Here is a 22,284-nt window from a genome sequence, read left to right on the forward strand (position 1 = left end):
AACACTGAAATTGTACCAACCACCTTCTCAGATCACAAAGGTATGAAACTAGAAATAAACTACACAAAGGAAATGAAAAAGCTCAAAAACACATGAAGATTGAATAACAAGCTCCTAAAAAGTCAATGGATCAATGACCAAATAAAAACAGAGATCAAGCAATATATGAAAACAAATGACAACAATAACTCAACACCGCAAAATCTGTGGGACACAGCAAAGGCCGTGCTGAGAGGGAAATATATTGCAATACAGGCCTCCCTGAGGAAAGAACAATCCCAAATGTATAAGCTCACAATGAAACTAGAAAAGGAGGACCAAAGTCACTAGAAGTAGGGACATAAAAAGATTAAAGCACAATGGTATAAAGGGCATATCAAAGTGTGGGCAAAGGGTCTGTTTGTGTTTATACAGAGGATCAAAGCCTAATTTGGCTACCCAGAAAATGAAGTAAGATACGGTATGAAGAACTTCCAACATCAGCACTCTCTGGAAGAGTCATACCAGAAGATGATCATCAAAAAACCTCAACAAAGATCCAGGCAATGCTGCAGTTGTAGCTGCATTCATCCCACCGGTTCCTGGACTTGCCATGGGAATGAAGGAGATATCTAAGCTGGCCTGTGCTTTCAGTAAAACAACAAATTTGACTGGATCTATACTGTTGGAACTCAACCAAGAATTAGGAAAAGTGCAAATTGTAGTGCTCCAAAATCTTACAACTACAGACTATCTACTGTTAAAAGAACATATGGGATGTGAACAGTTCCCACGAATGGGTTGTTTTAATTTGTCTGATTTCTCTCAGACTGTTCAAGTACAGTTGGACAATATCCATCATATCATAGACAAATTCTCACAAATGCCTAGGGTGCCTAACTGGTTTTCTTGGCTTCACTGGAGATGGCTGGTAATTATAGATCTGCTTTGGTTATGTAACTGTATTCCTATTATGTTAATGTGTGTGTGCAATTTAATTAGTATTTTAAAACCTATACATGCTTAAGTTATTCTACAAGAAGATATGTCAAAGAAATAATCAATACTCCCATGTTTTCTTCCATCTGCTTCCTCTATAGCTTTTCTTCTTCCTTCCTAATTACAACCCTTAAATAGAATTCATGCCTCATATTGAATTTACCGAGTATCATAATTCCTCCAAGTGGTAAAGATACCTCAAGACAAATGCTGGGCATAGAAGCCACAGGGCATAAATCTGCAAAGAAGTAAAAAGCTAACCTTTTCAAACAATATTGCTTCTCTCTCACTTACCAACTTTACATCTCCCTGTATGGCCCCAGAAGATGACTGGTTAGCCAGAGATGGGTAAGATTCCTCAAGGGAGGAACAACCTAAGACAGGCACAGTTGCAGGGGGGCCATCAGGTGAGAAATTGGGGATCAACAGAGGTGAGGCTTAGAACCTCACCCCCCCGTTTTGAGAGAAATCTTCTGTATCTGTGGATGTTTTATTGCCCTTGTCTAGCTTGGATTAACACTTAGTCTACAGGCACACACCTGATCATCTACATTTGCTCTCTTACAGCACTAAACTATGTTTTCTACCTTTATCTTGCATCTACCTACCACTTCAGCATTTTATTAAAAAATATATAATAATAATAATAATAATAATAATAATAATAATAATAAGGGAGAAATGTGGGATTCACATATAAATCAAGTATACAAATCAAACAAATATTCATATTTGACCTGATTGTTTATAGTTCAAAATGCGTGATCAAAACCAAAAGTTTCTGTTCACCATGTAAGAACTTATTCACTATGTAAGAATTTGTTCACCCCGTAAGAACTTGTTCGTTATGCTTCAGAAGATTGGAGACTGACGAGAATTAGGCTTGGGGTGGATTAATGATTGTGCATTGAGCATTGAGTCCCCTATACAGAATTTTATTGTTGTTAACAACCATTTGATCAATATGAGAGATAACAACCAATTTGATCAATTGTCGAAAAAAAAAAAGATTAAAGCAGAAATAAATAAATTTGAAAACAAGTAACAATAGAAAGAATCAATGAAAGCAGGAGCTGGTTCTTCGAGAAAATAAAGAAAATAGATAAATCCCTAGCAAGACTTGCCAAGAAAAAAAGAGGGTATACACACATAAACAGAATCAGAAATGAGAAAGGAAAAATCACTACGGACACCACAGAAATACACAGAATTATGAGAGAATACAATGAAAAATTATATGCTAACAAACTGGATAACTTGAAGAAATGGACTATTTTTTAGAAAAATACAACCTTCCAAGGCTGATCCAGGAAGAAACAGAAAATCTGAATAGACCAATTACCAGCAACAAAATTGAACTGGCAATAAAAAACTACCTAAGAACAACACACCTGGACCAGATGGTTTCACTGCTGAATTTTATCAAACATTTAGTGAAGACCTAATACCTATTCCCTTAAAGTCTTCCAAAAAAAATAGAAGACGAACAGTAATCAAGACAATTTGGTTCTAGTGGTTAAGTGTAATGACTAAATCCAGATTGCCAGATTATCTGGGTTCAGGACTTTTTTACTGTCATTTAGTAGCTGTATGACCTTGGCCAAATTGCATTATGTTCCTGGTCCTCAATTATCAGATCTAAAATGAGAATAAAGAGTAACTACTTCTTAAAGACACTCATGAGAGAAATTAAAGAAGATACCAATAAATCTAAATATATACCGTGCTCATGGAGAGGAATAATTAATAATGTCAAAATGGTCATCCTGCCTAAAGCAATCTACATATTCAATGCAATCTGTATCAAAATATGAACAGCATTTTTCAATAAACTAGAGCAAATAGCTCCAAAATTCATATGGAACTTCAAAAGACCCAAATAGACAAAACAATCCTGAGCAGGAAGAATAAAGTGGGGAGGATCTTGCTCCCCAACTTCAAGCTCTACTACAAAGCCACAGTAATCAAGACAATTTGGTACTGGCACGAGAGCAGACCCACACACCAGTGGAATAGAATAGAGAGTCCAGATATTAACCCAAACATATATGGTCAATTAATAAATGACAAAGGAGCCATGGATATACAATGGTGTGAGCAAAACTGGACAGCTACATGTAAGAGAATGAAACTGGATCAGTGTCTAATCCCATTCACAAAAGTAAATTCAAAATGGATCGAACATGTGAATATAAGTCATGAAACCATAAAACTGTTGAAAAAAAGAGGCAAAAATCTCTTGGACATACACATGAGCGACCTCTACATGAACATATCTTCTACCCAGGTAAGGGAAACAAAAGCAAAAATGAACAAGTGGGACTATATCAAGCTGAAAAGCTTCTGTACAGCAAAGAACACCAACAACAGAACAAAAAGGCATCCTAAAGTATGAGAATATATTCATAAATGACAGATCTGATAAAGGGTTGACACCCAAAATATATAAAGAGCTCACGCACCTCAACAAACAAAAAGCAAATAATCCAATTAAAAAATGGGCAGAGAAGCTGAACAGACACTTCTCCAAAGAAGAAATTCAGATGGCCAACAGACACATGAAAATGATGCTCCACTAACGATGCTCCACATCGCTAGTCATCAGAGAAATGCAAATTAAAACCACAATGAGATATCACCTCACACCAGTAAAGATCTCCACCATCCAAAAGACCACCACCAACAACAAATGTTGATGAGGTTGTGAAGCAAGGGGAACACTCCTACACTACTGATGGGAATGTAAACTAGTTCAACCATTTTGGAAAGCAGTATGGAGGTTCCTCAAAAACTAAAAATAAAAATAGCATTTGACCCAGGAATTCCACTCCTAGGAATTTACCCTAGGAATGCAGGAGCCCAGTTTGAAAAAGACAGATGTACCCCTATGTTTATCGCAGCACTATTTACAATAGCCAAGAAATGGAAGCAACCAAAGTGTCCATCAGCAGATAAATGGATAAAGAAGATGTGGTATATATACACAATGGAATATTATTCAGCCATAAGAAGAAAACAAATCCTACCATTTGCAACAACATGGATGGAGCTAGAGGGTATTATGTTCACTGAAATAAGCCAGGCGGAGAAAGACAAGTACCAAATGATTTCACTCATATGTGGAGTATAAGAACAAAGAAAAATCTGAAGGAACAAAACAGCAGCAGAATCACAGAACCCAAGAATGGACTGACATTTGCCAAGAGAAAGGGACTGGGGAGGATGGCTGGGAAGGGAGGAATAAGGAGGGGAAAAAAGAAAGGGGGCATTATGATTAGCATGTATAATGTGGGGGGGCATGGGGAGGGCTGTGCAACATGGAGAAGACAAGTAGTGATTCTACAGCATCTTAGTACGCTGATGGCCTGTGACTGTAATGGGTTTTGTGGGTGGGGGGCTTGGTGATTGGGGGGAGTCTGGTAAAAAATAATGTTCCTCATGTAAATGTAGATTAATCATACCAAAAAAACTTTGGGAATAAATTTGCCAGAAGAAATTAAAAAAAAAAAAAAACAGAAGAGGAGGGAATACTCCCAAACTCATTATATGAGGCCAACATCACTCTAATACCAAAACCAGGGAAAGACACCACAAAAAATTTACAGACCAATATCCCTGATGAACACAGATGCAAAAATACTCAACAAAATATTAGCAAACTGAATTCAAAAACACATCAAAAAGATCATCCATCATCATCAAATGGGATTCATCCCAGGAATGCAAGGATACGACATTCAAAAATCAACCAGTATCATCCACTACATGAACAAAAGGAAGAACAAAAAACACATGATTATCTCCATCAAGGCTGAAAAAGCATTCGACAAAATTCAACATTCATTCATGATAAAAACTCTCAATAAAATGGGTATAGAGGGTATGTACCTCAACATAATAAAGGCCATAGATGACAAACCCACAGCCAACATTATTACTTAACAGCGAGAAGCTGAAAGCTTTTCCTTTAAGGTCAGGAACAAGACAAGGATGCCCACTCCCTCCACTTTAATTCAACACAGTTCTGTAGGTCCTAGCAGGGCAATCAGGCAACACAAAGCAATAAACGGCATCCAGATTGGCCAGGAAGAAGTCAAACTGCCCCTGTTTGCAGATGACATGATATTGTACATAAAAAAAACTAAAGAATCCACTCTAAAACTATAAGAACTAATATCTGAATTCAGCAGTTGCAGAATACAAAATTAATACACAGAAACCTGTTGCTTTCCTATACACTAACGATGAGCTAACAGAAAGAGAAATCAGGAAAACACTTCCATCCACAATTGCATCAAAAAGAATAAAATACTTAGGAATAAACCTAACCAAGGAAGTGAAAGATCTATACTGTGAAAACTACAAGACACTCTTAAGAGTAAATTCAAAATGGATCAAAGATGTGAATGTAACAAATGGAAACTCATCCCATGCTCTTGGCTAGGATGAACTAATATTGTCAAAATGTCCATCCTGCCCAAAGCAATCTATAGATTCAATGCAATCCCTATCAAAATACTGAAAGCATTCTTAAACAAACTGGAACAAATAGTTCTAAAATTCATATGGAACCATAAAAGACCCCGAACAGCCAAAGCAATCCTGAGAAGGAAAACAAAGCAGGGGGCATCTCGCTTCTCAACTTCAAGCTCTACTACAAAGCCACAGTAATCAAGACAATTTGGTAGCGGCACAAGGACAGACCCACAGACCAGTGGAACAGACTAGATAGCCCACATATAAACCCAAGCATATATGGTCGATTAATATATGATAATTAGGAGTCCTGGATATATAATGGGGAAATGACAGCCTCTTCAACCGCTAATGTTGGTAAAACTGGAGAGCTACATGCAAGAAAATGAAACCGGATTATTGTCTAACCACAGACACAAAAGTAAACTCAAAATGTATCAAAAACCTGAATGGAAGTCATGAAACCATAAAACTCTTAGAAAAAATATAGGCAAAAATCTCTTGGACACAAACATGAGCAACTTCTTCATGAATCTATTTCCCTGAGCAAGGGAAAGTAAAGCAAAAATGAACAAGTGGGAATATACCAAACTAAAAAGCTTCTGTACAGTAATGGACACCATCAGTAGAACAAAGACATCCTACAGTATGGGAGCACATATTGAAAAATGACATATCAGTTAAGGGATTGAGATCCAAATTATATAAGGAGCTCATGCACCTCAACAAACAAAAAGCAAATAATCCCATTAAAAAATGGGCAGAGGATCTGAACAGACACTTCTCCAAAGATGAAATTCAGATGGCCAACAGACACATGAAAAGATGTTCCACATCAGAGCAATACAAATTAAAACCACAATGAGATATCACCTCACACAACTTAGGATGGCCACCATCCAAAAGACAAACAAATGTTGGCGAGGTTGTGGAGAAAGGGGAACCCTCCTACACTGCTGGTGCGAATGTAAATTTGTTCAACCATTGTGGAAAGCAGTATGGACGTTCCTCAAAAAAACTCAAAACAGAAATACCATTTGACCCAGGAATTCTACTCCTAGGAATTTACCCTAAGAATGCAGGAGCCCAGTCTGAAAAAGATATATGCACCCCTATGTTTATCGCAGCACTATTTACAATAGCCAAGAAACGGAAGCAACCTAAGTGTCCATCAGTAGATGAATGGATAAAGAAGATGTAGTACTTACACACAATGGAATATTATTAAGAAGAAAACATCCTACCATTTGCAACAACATGGATGGAGCTACAGGGTATTATGCTCAGTGAAACAAGCCAGGTGGAGATAGACAAATATCAAATGATTTCACTCATCTGTGGAGTATAAGGACAAAGAGAAAACTGAAGGAACAAAACAGCAGCAGACTCACAGAACCCAAGAATGGACTAACAGTTACCAAAGGGAAAGGTTCTGTGGAGGATGGATGGGAAGTGAGGGGGAACAGGGGCAATTAGCACACATAATGCAGGTGAGGGCCACGGGGAAGGTGGTATAACACAGAGAAGACACATAGTGATTCTATAGCATCTTACTATGCTGATGGAGAGTGACTGTAATGGGGTATGTGGTGGGGACTTGATAATGGGGGGAGTCCAGTAACCATAATGTTGTTCATGTAATTGAATATTAATGATACCAAAAGATAAAAAGAAAAGATGCTCAACATCATTAATCATCAGGGAAATGCAAATCAAAACCGACTTGATATATGACTTCCTAGCAGTCAGAATGGCTAATAGCAACAAGACAAGAAATAACAAGTTTTGCAGAGAATGTGGAGAAACAGGATCCCTCCCTACAAATTGCAAATTGGTGCAGCTACTCTGGAAAGCAGTATGGAGGTTTCTCAAAAAACTAAAAATAAAAATACCATATGACCTGACAGTTCTACTACAGGGACTTTACTCAAAGAAAACAAAATCACTAATTTCAAAAGATGTATGTACTCCTATGTTTATCACAGCATTATTTACCATAGCCAAAATATGGGAACAATCTAAATGTCCATCAACAGACATATGGCTTTAAAAAATGTGGTACATGTATTATGGAATATTACTCAGCCATAAAAAAGAATGAAATCTTGCCATTTCCAACAACAAAGATGGACTTAGACGATATTATGCTAAATGAAAAACGTCAGGAGAAAAACAAATACTCTATGGTTTTACTTAATATGAGGATTCTAAAAAACAAAACAAAATTAAAATAATCTCAAAACAGAGAACAGACTGCTGGTTGCCATAGGAGATGGGGCAAGAGTGAAATAGTTGAAGAGGGAAAAAAACAGTGAAGAATGTTTGATACCTTGATATGGATGATGGCTACATGTGTGTATACACATGTCAAAATTGGAGCTGGGGAAGGGATGACAAAAAAGAAAGAAAAGCTGGTAACTGTCAAATTTAGAAGACAGGTTCATTATATTATTCTCTTTATATTCATGTGTTTGAAATTTTGCATAATTAAAAAGTTTCTTAAAAATGAGTCTCAGGTATGCCAAAATCGAATCAAGAAGCATTAATTCACTTACCATGAGCCTGGCTAACAGTAACACCAGTGTACTGGACTCCTTTTGTAGTTCTACTTGTGTAGAGCAGAAAGGTATGGAGAAAGGGCACATACAGTCTTATTAAGAGTCAGAGAATCTAGAGCTGTAGCTATTTAATATTTTAATTAATTAACACTAAATAAAATGTAAAACTCTTCAATACAACTCTTCAGTTGCACTACCCATCTCAACAGGTGTTTGCAAACAGCCATGTGCGACCAGTGACTAACATACTGGAAACTTCGACGTAGAACATTTCCGTCATCACAAAAAATTCTTTTGGACAAGTTCAAATCTTAGCAACCACTTAATAAACAGGTCAACTATCACTGGCCTAACTAAGCTTATGTCACAGCCTAAACTGTATCACCTACAAAATGTGGACACCAACCTTGCAGGGTTTAGGTAAGAATTAAACACATAAGAACCTGAACTAGCAAAAAAAAAAAAAGAACTCAGTAAAAATGTTTAAATAAAGCACTATGATATCAGTTACATCTGACAATATTTAGACACAACCCAACTTGGCTGATTATAGAGGAATCTGGAAGCAGAACTGAATTAAAATATACAATCAAGGGGAATAAGTGGTCTCTCTGAAATGGAAACATTACACACCTTAAAAGGAGTGCAGGTATCACAGGTGTATGCTTTTGTCAAAACTAACAGAACAGTATTGTCAAGACCTGTGCATTTTACTGTAATACTTTAATTTTTTTGAAAAGAAAAGAATTTCTCCCTTTATTCTCTCTTTCCATTTGTAGACAATATGTTGTCCTTTTTATATCATACAATTTCTGGCAAACTACTACAATCATGAAAACAAATCCTAAGGCTGGTACTTTTTCTAGTTTGATATTATTTTTAAAAATAAGTTTGTCTTCTATAATAAAAAGGCAAAAATAAAATCCAATGATAAAAGACTTTGGATTAAAAGTTGTTTTCTCTTATTCAAGCTAAACATCCTTCTTCTTTTAGCTGTCTTATAGTAAAGTTTTAAGTCCTTGAACAATTTGGGCCACCCTCTTAGGTTAATAAAATATTGTTTACCTACTTGTTTTCATAAACTAACAAAATTTTAAAAAACATACTAGATAATTTACATGGAGTTGCTATGTTTTTATTTTTGTAAATAAGCCATTTTTAAAAAATATCAGTTATTTCACAAAATAAAAGACACAAATATTTTTTTAAAGGAATGAACACACAGTCTCAGAAAAAAACATACAAGAAAGGTCTGTGGGAATTTTACGCCAATATTTTTGTGGTGTATCAGTCTTAGGGAGTCATTGGTCTACATCTAGGTCTTGGACTCAGAAGTTAAAATTAAAGATATGGTCTTACTAGCAGTGGAAATGAATATGAAAATTTCCATCTGCTTTCTGGATACTATACCCAGAATACTATATCCCTGTTAACGCACTGTAAAATGTACCAGATTTTACCTTACTTTTTTGGGGGCAGCATTAAATTATGTCACTTGAGAAAAGAAAGTTGAAGGAACAAGGATTCCCATTTAAAATGAGTATAACTCTTCTAAAAGAATGCTTAAGCTGTGAATGCTAATGCTAAGAATAGGACAAAAATCAGTAAAACTCGACAAAATACATATATATATAATTGAGTCAGCTATATAACAGAACCTCACAATTATTTCAATGATAAATACTCCCAGAAAAGTTTGAAGAAAACAATGGAGTGGCCATGGGGACACAGAAACAGAAATACAATCAATTATTTAATTATATAAAACCTGAATCGTAAATTATTTTAAAGCAAGCACTATTATTTTCAAGCACAGCACATAAAATCAAAAATGAATTCTTTATAGATAGTGGCTGCCCCCTAATTTCTGAACACTCCACAAATCCTCACAAAAACCATACAGGCCAAGGAAGAGAGCAAATAAAATTACCCACAGCCAACATTACAAGGACATGAGACAACTGAAAATTCCAATTTACATCTAAGTGAATAAACAGCCAAAGCAGAAGCTCCAGTGAAAACTGTCCAAAAGAGTAATATCACAGGGTCCTACTGGTGACTGGTAAATGTAATATATTAACTAGAATTCACCCTCAGAAAGGTGAGACAAAGTACCAAGTGACCTGATGGATGACAACAAAGGCTACTGGAGAGACAAAAAGAGGCTTAGATAGTCTCTAAGATCAAAAGTGGCAGTTCTAACTTGGCACATGTTTGGGGGAGATGGAGGCATGTTAGAAGAGGAAGTGTCACTTAAAGGCTTCAGAGATAAGGAAACCACTGGAGATAAAGGCTCTACCAAAATAAGAGAATACTGGGAGTAAGGGTGTATTTTAAAAACTGCATTTCACTGCAGCAACAAAAGAGGGTGCTCTTGAACTAAGAGATCAAGGAAGCCACCCAAACCTCTGTGCAAAAATAAAATTGTCTATATTGATGGTCCAATAACACAAATATCCAGAACAGAAAAAAGAACCCAGCATCCATACCAAGTTCTTACATGGAATAAAGAAGTGAAAAAGTTTTTGGCAGATGAAAACAACTTAAGTCCTAGTGATAACAGAAGGAAAATGTAACGCAACACTCCATCAGAAATAAAAATAATTAAATAATACTGTGTGCCTTAAGCTCATACAGTGATATATGTCAATTACTTCTCAGTAAAACTGGAAAAAATAAATAACAAATGCAGACATAAAAGAACACCTCAAATCAGATTTTCAAAATGTAAAATAGTGTATAAACAATAGAAAGATGTGAAACAGGTACAGACTGAAGTTAAACAGAAGAAAAGCACATCAGCATCTCAAACATGAAGACTAAATTACAAGATCTATGATCTAAAAACTGGAATGCTCAAATTAAATGAAAAAGAAACAGAGATGAAAAGAATCAAAGAAAAAATGGATATAAGAGACAGGCAAAGAAGATCCAACAGGCAAAGGTCACTAAAGAATGAGACAATAGAAGATAACTGATACTCAAAACTGTAATTCTTGAATTAAAGAGAACATCAATCCACATTCTGAAACCAGATACTAGGGAAAATTTACCTAGAACAATCAACACAAAGACATATCCTGGTAAAATCATTCAATTTTACAGATAAAGAGAAATTCCTTAGATCTGCAAAAAGAAAAGAAAGACCAAGTCACCCACACACATACACACACAAAGTTGGCATCAGTGACATACAAGTAAGACAAATGCAGGGCAGTATTTTCAAGAAACTGAAGATTTGCACCAAGGATTTTATATCCAGTCGAATTGTCCTTCAAATACCAACGCTACAGGAAAAGTTTTAACATTATAAGAACTTAAGAAATTTCCACGAGCACTCATGAGGAATCTTTCCTAGACAAATGAGTTTCATTCATCCAATCAAAAGATTGGGGAAACTTCAGCAAAAGGTGTGCTTGTGAATATAAACTGTGCAGAAGTAAATCTAAAACAAAGGTATTGATGAGCGGGTAAGAACAGTACAGAGTGACATGCTTTCACAAAGTAAAAATAAGTCAGAGGAAAAGAGACATAGAAAAATAGTAAAGTAGAATAAACTCATTCACTGCCTCATACATAAGAAAATGAGGCTAAATGGATTTAGTTTAAAGCTGAGAAACGTAAAAGCCTTTGTAAGAGGCATTTTTCTCAAAGGTACAAATACAAAAGTAACTGCCTAGAACAAGAATATTAGTATTTCAAAAAATGAAAAATACACAAAAACAAAATTAAAATACCAAGCAGAACTTGTTTATGTCACCGTATTCCTATTATGTTAATATGTGTGTGCAAATTAGTTAGTAGTTTAAAACCTATACATAATTAAGGTACTCTATAAGAAGATATGTCAAAGAAATAATCAATCCTCCCATGTTTCCTTCATATGCTACATCTATAGCTTTTCTGCTTCCTTCCTAATTACAACCCTTAAATAGAATTCGTGCCTCATATCAAATTTACCGAGTATCATAATTCCTCCAGGTGGTAAAGATACCTCGAGACAAGTGCTGGGCATAGAAGCCACAGGGCATAAATGTGCAAAGAAGTAAAAAGCTAACCTTTGCAAACAATATGGCTTCTCTCTCACTTACCAACTTTACATTTCCCTGTATGGCCCCGGAAGATGACTGGTTAGCCAGAGAAGGGTAAGATTCCTCAAGGGAGGAACAACCTAAGACAGGCACAGTCGCAGGGGGGCCATCAGGTGAGAATTTGGGGATCAACAGAGGTGAGGCTCAGAACCTCACCCCCCCCTGCTTTGAGAGAAATCTTCTGCATCCGTGGATGTCTTGCTGCCCTTGTCTAGCCTGGATTAATACTTGGTCCATAGGCACACACCTGATCATCTGATCATCTACATTTCTCCTCTTACAGCACTAAACTATGTTTTCTACCTTTATCTTGCATCTACCTACCACTTCAGCATTTTATTAAAAATAAAAATAATAATAATAATAGGAGAAATGTGGGATCAACATATAAATCAAGTACAAAAATCAAACGAATATTCATATTTGACCTGATTGTTTATAGGTCATAATGCATGATCAAAACCAAAAGTTTCTGTGATGAACGCCCTTGTACTGTTCACCATGTAAGAATTTATTCACTGTGCAAGAATTCGTTCACCATGTAAGAACTTGTTTGTTATGCTTCAGAAGATTGGAGACTGACGAGAATTAGGCTTGAGATGGATTAATGATTGTACATTGAGCATTGACCCCCCTATACTGAATTTTATTGTTGTTAACAACCATTTGATCAATAAATATGAGAGATGCCCTCTCAAAAAAAAAAAAAATACCAAGCAGAACATAAGAAACATGGCAAGAATAACATAAAACAAATATGAGATCAATTCGGTGAAAAGGCTATAATTCTTAATAGACTACACTTACAACAGAGCAAGTACTAATACACATGCTTTATTGCCAGGCACTTTCCTACCTATCTCACTACCTGATCTGTGAGACATGTCAGAAAAATGCTGTTTTCTCTTTTCACTCAGATTTGCGAACCGAGTCTTTTAATTAAAAGGATGAGGGCAAAAACAAAGCAGAGCCAGAATTCAAACCCAGAATCTTTCTATTCTTTCCACACCAGGCTTCCTCCATTGAGCATTAAAATTGTTTCAAATCATAAATTTAAGAAATGAGTAACATTTTATTTCATTTTTAAAACCTTACTCAGTCTCCCCACAAAAATCTTCATCATGAATTAGCCTGAAACTTTTGATAGAGTACAAAACTTCTCATAACAAAGAAAATATTGAAAGAAGTTTAAGTCTCCTTTAGCGCCAAGATGGCAAAAAATGTAACACTAACTCAGTAACTAGATGCAAGAAATAGTAGTAAATAGTAGTAAAAGTAATAAATAGACTATTAGTAAATAGTCACACTTCAGCATGAAGAGTTACCCAAACCCAGGCTGTGTGCTATCTACTAGGTTAGATAATGTACAGTCAATTCTGCTAAAATGCTTATTTTGAAAACACACATTTGCTCCAACACGACTGATAAATTAGGGAATATTTTGAGCCTACTAAATTTCAAATTTCATGTTTGCTTTTGTGGGATTTTGTCCACCAGAAACACTAGGTGAAGGAGAAAACTGCATTCAGAATCAGCCACACAGGCCTGTCCAACACAGACGTACAACTCTACCAGTTTACTTTGTGTGAGCCACACCCATTCACATTGGGTGTTACAACTTTCAGATTTCAAACATTCCTTCCATCACTTCACAATAATTCATGTGCTACAGTCCTTGTGACACCCACTTCTACAAGCAAAGTTCAGGTCTTTTCCAAGGTAAAGTGCAGTATTTACACTGTAGTATTTATGTATTTGTTAACCATTTAACATATGTGAAACTTTGCTATCATTTTTATTAGGTTGTTATCTTTGGTCACTAACGAAAATTTTACGTGTTGTGCCCAACCCCTTATTTCCCATAAACCCTGAGGTTTTTATTGAACACTTCTACATAGTGAAGTGACTTTTAGGAACATACATGTCCAAATACAGCACAACTGTATAGAAAGCAATTAGAAATACACTTTAATCCTAAATATTGGCTATACTTATTATAATTTTCTCAAAGGAGTGATACAAGATTTCTATCATCTAACATGTAAAAAAGCCTAGCATAAAATCTAGCTCAAAATAGATATGCAATAAATGTCAGTTTACTTCACTTTCCCTCTCTTACAGATTCTGACTCAGTTTCCCAAGAATGATTCCCAAGAATTCAAAGATGATTGATCTTGTAATCTCCAATGAGATCTCTCTGAAAAATAAATAATATCAAGTGGAAACCATTATCATAAGAGGGGAAATTTTTTTTAAATTGGAACAATAACCATTTGTGGAAGTAGACCACCAACCTTAAGGTTTTGTTTCACCAGGTCTATATTTTTAAAAGCAAACTTTGATTTCTCCTTTATGTACAACAGTAAGATAACACAACTCTTTCAGATAACATATAGGAATGTTTAAAGAGTCTCCTCTATAATAAAATCAAATGGAATCTTTAAGATTAAAAATATCACTGGTTACAAATAAGATTATAATCTCCTCAATAGGTTTTAGGAGAAATTTCAATTAATCTCAACAGAAAATATGTTCCTAATGTTTTAACCAAAGAACATTTCAGTGAAATACAGTATATCAGGTAACAAAAACATTAACCTATCACTGATTTAATATACTGCAATTTTTATTTTACTTCTAAATAGCTGAGATTGCTCATATTGATAAAATTTTAAAGAACGATTTTTAATTCCAAATTAAGTAGTGAACAATATAATTAATATCTTAACTATGGGGGAAAAGCCATATGCAACAAATTAAACTATTTTTTTAAACTTACAACTTCAACACAAACTTGTATAGCATGTATCATAAAACACCTTAGATATAAGTGTACAGCTGACATTCCAGGAAAATTCCCAAAGTCAATCATGGCACAAAATTCCCACTGCTCCACACCCTAATATTTATACTAAGAGCCATCACTCTCAGTATATAGTTTTAAAAAAACCTCTTCACTTGCTCTTCTTACCTTCAGCACTGGCAAACAACATTCTTTTCAAAACCAATTTTTCACTAACAATCTTCAGTTTTTCTCTCTTCAATAAGGTTGCTGCCTATAAAGAGAGCAAAGGCTGCTGCCTATAAAGAGAGCAAAGCTGTACTTAGATACGAATGCTGATGGTTGGTTAGGTTAGTGATTAGTGAAAAGCTGCTCTGTTACAGTAGCTTCCAAACATACCTTTTCTAATTTCAAGAGTTTAAGTTGATTTTTAAATTACATGAAAAAAAATTAACTCACAAAGCAACTCTAAACTAGGATTTTTTTCCTTCTAACATTTTATATTTCTGTTTCAGAATACATATAGTGGTTCTCACCCCTGACTTTGTGTCATAATCAATTGTAGAGCTTTAGGAAACTACAGATGCAGAGCATTACTGAGTCAGCAAGCTCCTCACGACAAACATCCTCATTTAATCCAGATGCCATTTTTCCTCCAGAGCTAAAACAACCAAAAATGAATAAATAAAAATTTCCTCTTATTATGTTTCTGATGGGAGAGAAAAGCCATGTAAACAAACTAATACTATAATTCATTCTGAAGTGAAACTTCCAAGGTCTTACCGGGTAGTACAGGTTCTGCCTGACACCTACAATTACCTCATACATTAATGCACTCCACAAGGGCAAGGCCCAGTTTCATTCCCTCCTCCAAAAATCTTTATGCAAACATACAACCCAAAGATCTTTCTCTCTTGCCTGTAGCCAATGTTTTAACACTCATTTCATACAAAAAATACTTATTAAATATCTATTATGGTATATTATTCGAACCAATAGGGATATAGCAATTAATTAACAAAGTCCTTATTCTCATAAAACCTCCATTTATGCATGTCAGATGGTAGTAAGTGATACGGAAAGAAAGCCAGGAAGAAAATAAGTAGAGTTGAAGAGGACTTCTGGAAGAGGGCAAGGAGGCCTCTCTATTGCATTTAGAGGACATCTGAGCAGAATTCTAAAAGAAGAAAGAAATGAGCCATGCAGGTATCTGGGGAAGAAAATTCTGAACAGTTGTTTGCATATAATCCTTTATGTGACCTAGCTTATGTCCAAAAACACATTTATGAACACAGAAGGTACATCTAAGTCAATGCTCTGTGAGAACTGTGTTGTCAGAAGCAGAAATATTAAAGGAAATAAGAATGCACACTAAGCAAAGAGATCCCTTCAGTTAAGTCCGGTCAGCCAGTAGCTCTCCAGTCCTCCAATTATATCTGCTTCGTGGAAACTGTCTTTTAACCAGCACTGCAAAGTAATAGGTGGGATGGAAACTCTATTATCATCATCAAATAACTTGGTTTGTGTAATGACCCAGGACTGCAAGGCTTTGAAATACCTGCAGAATTGGACATTAAGTTCAGTTCCCTACTAAGCTTCTGTCTGCTTTTTTGAACATAACAGTGTTGTCTACTACTACTGAAAACTAAACTGTGGTCAGTTTTTTTTTTTTACTGAGTACTGTATTCTCCAAACCGCCTGCATAAAGAAGTTTTGCTAATCCAAAAATCATTTTTGAAACATTTCAGATTCCTAATACGATAAGGCATTTAAAAAAAAAAAAGCTTTGTCAATTTAAATAAAAAGATATCTTTATTTGTTCACTTTCAGAAAGGATTTATTTAAGGCAGAAAATAAAAGGAAAATAAACCAGTGAATTTGCCACATTGTCAAAAGGTTTTTTTCTCCTAAGATTTTTATACTTTTTTTAATAAAGTATTTTGTGTAAGTTTTTAAGAATATGGTATATTTACAGTATAGCAAAACTATTCCATTTTCTAGTATGCTTTTAAGAAGAAATGTGTTCTAGTTTAGACAATTGATAATCTACAGTGTACAGAAGAAAGGGGGCCTCAAAGAAAGTAAAACTTTGTTTCCTTTTCTTGTTTTTGCTTTGTTTATATGCATTCTAAACACATGCAATATAGGCAAAAGTTTATTAAAACCAATTTCAAGATTACTGTCCACACGGCTGCAAAACTAAAATTGTTACACAAATTTAAATCAGCTGACTTCCATGTACATGTGGAAATCTACTTGTTTTTAACAATTCCTAATCTTAATTTCATCTCCAACTAAATCCAATCTAAGTATCATTAACTGCATTTTTTTCAATAGCAATAAAAATATGAAATAATTTACCTACTATATGTGTATCCACCTAATAATTTTAACAGCTCTTTACCCACCCCATTCCTCTTCCCTGAGAGTTAAAACACCACACAGGTGTGGTGTTAGTGTCCTAAACAACAAAAAGTTTGATTCCCAACTAACACTTAACTGTTAACCTTAATCTCAGTCTGTTTTCTTACTAAGTATATCCCCACCTTATGTTCCAAGGATACAGCAAGTGCACCTGTCCAAAAATGGGAACCATTCCACATATGGCAATTTGAATTTAAATTTAATTTATACTCAGTTCCTCAATTGTACTAGCCATGTTTCTAGTGTACAATAGCCATATGTGGCTAATGGCTATTATATTGGACAGAGCAGATAAAGGACATTTCCATCACCACAGAAAGTTCTGTTGTACAATTAGAGGGTAAGTTTTCAGTAAATCACAAATATTATCACCACGCTACACTAACTTAACATTTTTCTAGGAAAGAAAGATTCTGAGACTTTTAACAAACAACGTAAGTCATTCAGGCAAAAGTCCTAAAATAGATTAACGATATATGGTATCTTAAGTACTCCCAACTTAGATGTTTTTTCCTTATAAGTCACATTAAGATCTGAAGAGAAAAAAGAGAAGAGAGCAGCAGCAGCAAGTCACCAACCTAGCAACACCTGATGACAAAGCATTAGGGTTTGCCCAGCTTTTCCAAGTGGGCTGAAATCTAAAAAGGACTGTATTTCGTTATATCTTGCCAACCTCATTTTTCCTACCCTTAATCAAGAACCTAAGAAACTGGCATAAAGATCTGGTAACGTTCTTCAAGCTACTTAGATAGACAGCATCAGAAGTACACAAAGTCACAACTTTCTAATGACTTTGTTTTACAAACTGTTAAAATACTGCATAATCACAGCAACAAACACAGTGCTTCTGGCAAACACAAACAACTCTTCTTTAAGCTGAACTCCTGCATAATATAAAAAGCTCATCCTCAGCCCCTTCTCTAGACAAATTATAGACAAGACACACTTCGCAGACATTCTGAACAACTAATGACAATGCTTTAGTAAGAAAACAGTTAAGCTACTGTAATAAGGAAAAAAAGGCCAAATGTGCAACAAAATGGAATTTTAGGTATTAACCCAACTAGGACAAGCCAGGTTCATACACTACAGAAACTGAAATTTTTGCGAACTGATGTATAAACCAGTTTTCCTTGAAAAATTAAGGCAAAAATATACTTCATTATTTTGAAATCAAGGTTTCCAATTAAACAAAAAAAACTAAATTCATTCCCTACACAAGTTTACTACAAAACAAGTATAGTACAAGTAGCAGCTCAAAAACTGAATGCTGCTGGAATGCTAACAATTACCAAGACAGCAAACTTGATTAAAGGCATTGGAGTGTGCCCCACTTTTCCTTTAATGGGGTGGGGGTGGGGATGGTGGGACGGAGATGGTTTTACAGGGATACAGACACACCTTAAAATCAAAAAGCTTACTATAAAAACTGAGGAAGCGCTCCCCACCAGAAAAAAAAAAAAAAACCTGAGGAAGGCAAAGCAATTTTGAAAAACACTAACTCTACTTTTTTAATATTTTCATTCCCAATATAAGAGAACAGTAAGTACATTATATCCCTTTCCTTTCACTGAGTGGTTTTCACATTTTTTCCTGTATACACCTTACCACAATCCTCTGGCACTTTGATTTTAGCAATGAACTTAAAGGTTCTGCCACACTTCCCACCAAAAAAAAACTGGTTAAGATGTTTAATCAAAAAATCCTTTTCTATGAATGATTAAAAACAACCCGTAGTACATCCTTATCACAGAATTCTCCTCTGAATAAAATGCAACAAACTGATATACCCAACAACTTGGATGAATCTCAAGGCAATTATGTTGCATAAAAAAGGCCGACCCTAAAAAGTTATATACTGTATGATTCTTTCTAGTAAACATTCTTGAAATGTTACAATTATAGAGAGTACAGCGTAGCAGTCGTTGCCAGAGTCTGAGGATGGAAGGGATAGGAGGGAAGAAGGGCATGGTTCTAAAAGGGCAACAGAGGGATCCTTGTACTGATGGAACTATTCTGTATACTGACTGTAATGTTGGTTATGTAAACTACACATGTGGTATCACTGCACTGAACTAAATACACACACCAATTAGTACAAGTAAAATGGGAAAATATATGTAAGACTGTCTCAAGGTGATACTACAGTTTTGTGAGGCATTAGCATTAGGGAAACTGAGTAAAGGGCACAAGGGATATCTCTGTATTACTTCTTAAAACTACATGTGAATCTACAGTTACCTCAAAACAAAAAGGTTGCTTTTTTTAAAAGTGCTACCCTAACAATTCAGAGAGTTTGACAATGAAATGGATATCACCCAATTTTAGGGAAAGATGGTTAAATGGTATTACAGTTATACAGAGGAATGTCCTTATTCTTAGCAGATGGCTGCTGAAGCATTTAGGGATGAAGTATTATGTCTACATCTTTTAACTCTTACCTGTGTCTGGGAAAAGAGAGAAAGCAAATCTGGCAAATATTATACTTAGGTAAAGTGTTTATGAATGTTCCTTGTACTCAATTTTTTGGCTTGAATTTTTTCAAAATAAAAAGTTGGGGAGGAAGAGTAAAGAAAAACTATCTTAAAGTTGTATTACAGTCGAACCTACACACCAATTAATCTTTTAAGAGGTTTAAAAATAGATAAATTGGTCTAGTAAAACTAAATTGTCGTCTCCCCTATACTGCTATTAGTCTTAAAAAATTGGCAGAAAGGATTTCAAGGTAACTAAAAGTTACATGGCACTGCATGTGACTTTTTGATGTTTTTAACATGAATTGACTAAATCTATATACACAGGTATATTTCTGTAAAAATCAAAGGTAGTTCAACATGGATTACTCTAATTTCTAGAAAAATTGGATCCCTAGAATTTAATAAATCAAAATTGCAAGAGAAAAAGCTAACACTTTCATATACTCCAAATTTTAAAAGGCTTAAATTTGGCAAATACTGTGAACTAAAGTGAAGTTAATTCCTTCACAAAAGAAATTTTTGCATGCAAGGGGCAACCCACACGCTAAATACCAAACAAAAATGCGCTACAATGTATTAACTATAGTACTAAAGCTAAAAGGCATATTTCACAATGTAAAGTCCCTCCAAAAGTTATTGCATTTTATGGTATAAAAAAATGCAAAGCTGCACACATCTGAAATGTAGGGAATAAATGAGTTTGAGCTAGAGTCAAAAAGATCCATCTCAAAAGTTCTTATATTGTCTTTTCTCTGCTGCTGAATTCTTGCATATGTACAGACTTCAGTCTTTAAGAAAATCCGTATGCGAAGGTCTCACCTAAAAGCTCTAAACTTTTCACTTCCAACCGGACCGCCTTCTCGGCAAGGAGCCCCACCTCCAGAGTAAGTTTTTGGGGTGGGGCTGTTTCCCGCTCGGAAACTAAAAAAAATAAATGTCTCTTTCCTACTCCAGAAAGGAAAGAAAAAGAGGCCGACTTGTAGACTCAAATATACAAGTGACTACAGGAGGGAGTTGTTTAGAAAGCTTCCCTCCCTCCTCCAAGTCATCCAGTGACCCTGGGCAGAGCGGGTACAGGTGAACACGAAGAGAAGGGAAAGAGGGAGGGACGCACAACGGAGAGAGAGCCGCGCTTGGTCAATGAATGAGCTGTGCCGCATCCACACCACCTGTTCCTTCCAGGGATGCCACCCCAGACTGCCGGCAGCGTTCCCGTACCACCCGGGCCATGACTTCTTTCCGTATGGACCTCTTCCCTCCTAAAGGCCAGGCCTCTGCTCCCTGGACTGCAGGCGTATGAAAACCCACAGTCTAGAAGCTAGGAGAATGGGGCCTAGTCCGGAACCCGGCCTCCGAAGCGTGGGGCCGGGAGGAGGAAGCCTGTGGACCCGGGCGCGCGGGCCGAAGTGGGAACCGTAGGGAGCGGGACCAAAGAGTGCATTCCGCCTGTCTACGAGTGCAAAGGCGGGGTCCCGGGCGGGGGTGGCTCAGTGACCGGCCTGCCGAGGTTAGGAGTGACAGGCCCACGTACAGGCGAACTCCTTCCCACTGCTTGCCCGGAGCCTCACACTTACCAAGATCCTCTTGAAGAGCGCATTCTCCTTGGGCGGGAGGCTCACGGCCGGCATCGTTCCGGCTCCTCCCGCTGCTCCCGCCACCGCCCGGCTCGGTCAGTCTGTTTGTCCGACGACCGCCGCCGCCGCCGCCGCCGCCGCCGTTCCCTGGTTGCTTCAGCCTTGATTGCCCCGATTCACCACCGCCAGCAAGCCTCGGGTGTCACCGCGTCTCCCAACCCCGCAAACACTTTCCCCTCGTTGTCTTTTTTCTTTTCTCACTTAACGTTGCGCCGCCTCCCCCCACCACGGATCTCCGTCGGTAGTTCACGTGGTAACTGAACAGACCGACAGAAGCAGCCAAAATGGCGGACGCAGAAGGTTTTCCCACCCGGGTCACACCTCCTAGCACGCAGGCGCGATGACCTCCTTTCCCCACCTCCTCTGCCCTGGAGCTTGCTGGGAAATCTGGAGGCCCGCCCAGCTGGCGGAGAGCGTGAGGAGGGCGGTAGGCTCCGCACGTCCTTGCGGTGCATGCAGAAGGGTCTGGAGGTGCCGGGGGAGAGGGGAGGGTATTCGTAACTTCGTTTCCCATTGCCTGCACATCAAAAATAGCCTTTCTGCTTTCATTCTTTGGGTAGACTCTCCCAGACTGATCACAGTTTGAACCAGCAGTGCTAAATGCAGGTATTCGAAAATTGGTCGTGGAGGAAGTGCCTCAACAGCAGACGCGGAAGGGAAATGAAGGCTTCACCTTAGTGGGAACTTCTGAACAGAGAGGGAGAGGGCTTAATGGAGTCTTAAGGTGTGAAAGAGCTTGACTAATTAAATGGGCCGGCTGGGGTATCGGTGATTTATTACTTAAGATGAGCCTGGAAAGTAGTCAGGTCCGAAATGCCATATTTGCACTGCCAAAGAAGCATTTGAAGGTTGAAATGTGTTTTT

At 36.8% G+C, this 22,284-nt stretch overlaps 1 protein-coding gene across 6 annotated transcripts in view; it reads right to left on the reverse strand.

Annotated features, from left to right (window-relative positions):
• NAA15 (N-alpha-acetyltransferase 15, NatA auxiliary subunit) overlaps window positions 1–21,729 on the reverse strand; it is a 113,467-nt gene extending 91,738 nt beyond the window's left edge. For 3 of the 6 annotated variants that reach the window (XM_073237034.1, XM_073237032.1, XM_036998606.2), the window contains exon 1: window positions 21,361–21,727. In XM_073237034.1, coding sequence (XP_073093135.1) covers window positions 21,361–21,414 — 54 coding nt within the window. In that variant the 5' untranslated portion in view covers window positions 21,415–21,727. Of the gene's footprint in view, window positions 1–15,074; window positions 16,657–21,360 lie in introns of those variants that run through there. The other 3 variants (XR_012131563.1, XM_036998605.2, XM_073237035.1) reach the window with 3 other exon arrangements.
• Between the last annotated feature and the right edge of the window lie 555 nt (window positions 21,730–22,284).

The sequence above is a fragment of the Manis javanica genome, chromosome 5 (assembly GCF_040802235.1).
Source record: "Manis javanica isolate MJ-LG chromosome 5, MJ_LKY, whole genome shotgun sequence".
NCBI lineage: Eukaryota > Metazoa > Chordata > Mammalia > Pholidota > Manidae > Manis > Manis javanica.